We start from the raw sequence: 2,578 nt of genomic DNA, 5'->3' as shown, positions 1-2,578 counted from the left end.
GTCCATGCAAAATGAAAAGGGAAGCAGCTTTATAACTTTTTGTTGCAGAGAGCAAGGATGCACCAGCTTGGATTGGGAGTTGATCTAATGACCTTGCTTTCACAATAAAGCCTATTCAATATCAGCCTTGCCTTTGGGTCTAAATGAACCTAAAAATTGCCAATGCACATTTCCTTTTGAGCTTCTAAGGATACCATTATTTGTATCCATTTTCCATGCATTTATTAGAACTCTGATGTTATGAACTTTCATTTTTCGAGTGCAGATGGTTCGCTCTGCCATGGCAGAGGGAGTTGGACACGTAGGCTCATCTTACATGAAATTGACACCTCCACAGCATGAAGATGAAGATATTTTCCATGAGATGCAACGAGAATGATGAAATGCTTCACGTTACTGAGATCTGGATGATTGGATGGAAGAATTGAGAGCATAGGTTACATTGTTCCATGACAAAACAATGTGAATTGGTGCGGTTCACGTCAGTCGGTAAAGGCTTACAGGTGACGGGGAGAGTAACAACTTGGAGTTCATGCTCATATGAGATTTGTTTGACAATGTAGACGTATTTTGTCATCAATTTTGGGGAAGAACAAGTTCATTTAGTTTAGTACCCTAATGAGGAATGTACAGTTTACTGGGACTTGGAGGGCATTGAGGGGGTGCTGGGAGGGTTACATATTGTAATATTCATATCCTCTTTCCAAAGACAGTTTGAACATTCGCATAAAATTTTTAATGATATTGAGTGAGCAAGTTTTCTTTACAGTCTCGTCTTCCTTCTACCCTCATTGGAGTTTGGAAATGCATTGAGCTGTTGTTGTGTTATATAATCCCTATATGCAACTGAATGGAGCAATGAGAGGAGGGCCTAACGAAATTGCGGCAAGAGATCATTTAGATTTTATGTCAATCATTAATCAAAAGTTGGTAAACTCAGCTGAAGTATGCCATCTGAACCAATTAGGAAAAGATGCTAATCACACATCAGAAATATCATGGTAAAAAAAAGTATGCTTACATTTAACATGACACAAGCTGAAAACGAGTTTTGATCCCACAAAATATATGATCCATGTTTTTGGGAACAATTCCTGGATACAAGCTATAATGTCACATGGATTACAGGGGCAATTGTCTACTGTACCAAAGCACTGGTGTTGTAAACTAGCAGAGCACCTCCTGCCAGAATGCCAGCCAGGGTAACTGCCCAGATTGCCAGGCCAGTGCTACCTGTATTATATTTCAAAATGGATCATCACATCTCATCATCAGAATATTCTTTGTTTTTCCAAAGAAAGGGAAGAGGATCAATGAGGATTAAGAAGGGGAATGATCATAATATGTTCTTGTCTACGAGGTTATAATAAATTCTCAAAAATCAAGAGTCGTCGTATTCTCTACTCTCCTTCACCTCCTTCACTATAGGATTCATGTAAAATTGCTAGCTAATCTTACCGCCAACATAGACGTCACCGCTTGGAGACCAGTCCTTCGTGTCGTAGATTGGACTGCATTTTGTTCAAACGTAAAACATGTTAATATCTCTATAGTGAAATATCGTGGTGGATAAACTAGTTGTTTGTTATTAAAAAGAAAGAAAAAAACAACAACAATTAAATCGTTAGTATCATCATAAACGCGTTTTTCAATCACTTTTTTATCTTACATCATCATATGCCAAGAAATTTGACCCTCACCTGTATCCGTCAACATTAGCACCATACTTGTCAACAAATTGGTAAACGCCCTTTCCCTGAACAAATGCCCGAATATCAAATCAAAGGAAGAGATGCATATGCAGGTTGTAAAGAAGGACAGACCACTGATTTTTAGACCAGTTAGTAATAATAATAATGTTTACCTTTCCTTTCCTGCCAGAAGCATCGAGTCCATCCCTCAAAGTCATACCTCCGCTAATTCCTATTATTATAACATTCCGAATACCATCTCAATCAACCACTTGACATAATAATGATGAAACCATTTGTTCAGAAACAATTACACTACTGTTTACTATCTTTTCGTGAAGCAACTAGAGGGGGCTTGTAGTAATTCTTTAATCGCCTGATTCAGTTGTAGTGAGATTAAGACTGACCATAAGGTGTGTCGGTCTTGATCTTCCTGCCTTTGGCTTGCACTCGGAAAGCTGAGGTTCTTGCAAGTGAAGGGAGGCCTCTAACTGCTGATTTCTCAGCTGTGAAAACAGCGGGCTTAAGGCTCAACGAACTCATCACTGTGGTTGCCATTTCTTTTGCTGCTGCCGCCTCTGCCTATAAATTCCTTACAAGTTATGACAAGATCTCTCCTGCCTTCAAGCGCAAGAGTTGGCTGAAATATGCGCTTGTGGAAGAATCTTGCTGGCTTTGGTGATTGCTATGTTCACACGTGGCATAGCTCTTATGGATTGGTTTTGGATATGGCATTACAGCATTATCAAAATGCAAGCCCTCTGCACCAACCAAAAAAAAAAAATCTATATATATATATATATATATATATGTGTGTGTGTCTATATATATATATATGTAGAATTCAAAATTTGAGGTGTCTCTTTCAATGTGTTCACTTCCAAAGT

General features: G+C 38.6%; 1 protein-coding gene across 1 annotated transcript; it reads right to left on the bottom strand.

The window, feature by feature from the left end:
• Window positions 1-946: 946 nt before the first annotated feature.
• Window positions 947-2,326, bottom strand: LOC113755966 (photosystem II 10 kDa polypeptide, chloroplastic-like). Its single transcript, XM_027299798.1, has 5 exons — window positions 2,099-2,326; window positions 1,865-1,923; window positions 1,701-1,756; window positions 1,459-1,511; window positions 947-1,233 (listed from the first exon to the last, which is right to left on the bottom strand). Exons 1-5 carry the CDS (start codon window positions 2,247-2,249, stop codon window positions 1,139-1,141), a joined length of 414 nt encoding a protein of 137 aa, XP_027155599.1. The 5' UTR covers window positions 2,250-2,326; the 3' UTR covers window positions 947-1,138.
• Between the last annotated feature and the right edge of the window lie 252 nt (window positions 2,327-2,578).

Source organism: Coffea eugenioides, unplaced genomic scaffold, assembly GCF_003713205.1.
Source record: "Coffea eugenioides isolate CCC68of unplaced genomic scaffold, Ceug_1.0 ScVebR1_1874;HRSCAF=2804, whole genome shotgun sequence".
NCBI lineage: Eukaryota > Viridiplantae > Streptophyta > Magnoliopsida > Gentianales > Rubiaceae > Coffea > Coffea eugenioides.
This window is presented reverse-complemented; position numbering and strand designations above follow the sequence as displayed.

Bases quoted from the DNA above. Each gene is read 5' to 3' on its own strand.
- LOC113755966 (XM_027299798.1), bottom strand. From the start codon at position 2,249: ATGGCAACCACAGTGATGAGTTCGTTGAGCCTTAAGCCCGCTGTTTTC. The intron at 1,924-2,098 runs GTCAGTCTTAAT...TTATAATAATAG, and splicing joins CAAGACCGACACACCTTATG to GAATTAGCGGAGGTATGACT. The intron at 1,234-1,458 runs GTAAGATTAGCT...AATATAATACAG, and splicing joins CGGTGACGTCTATGTTGGCG to GTAGCACTGGCCTGGCAATC.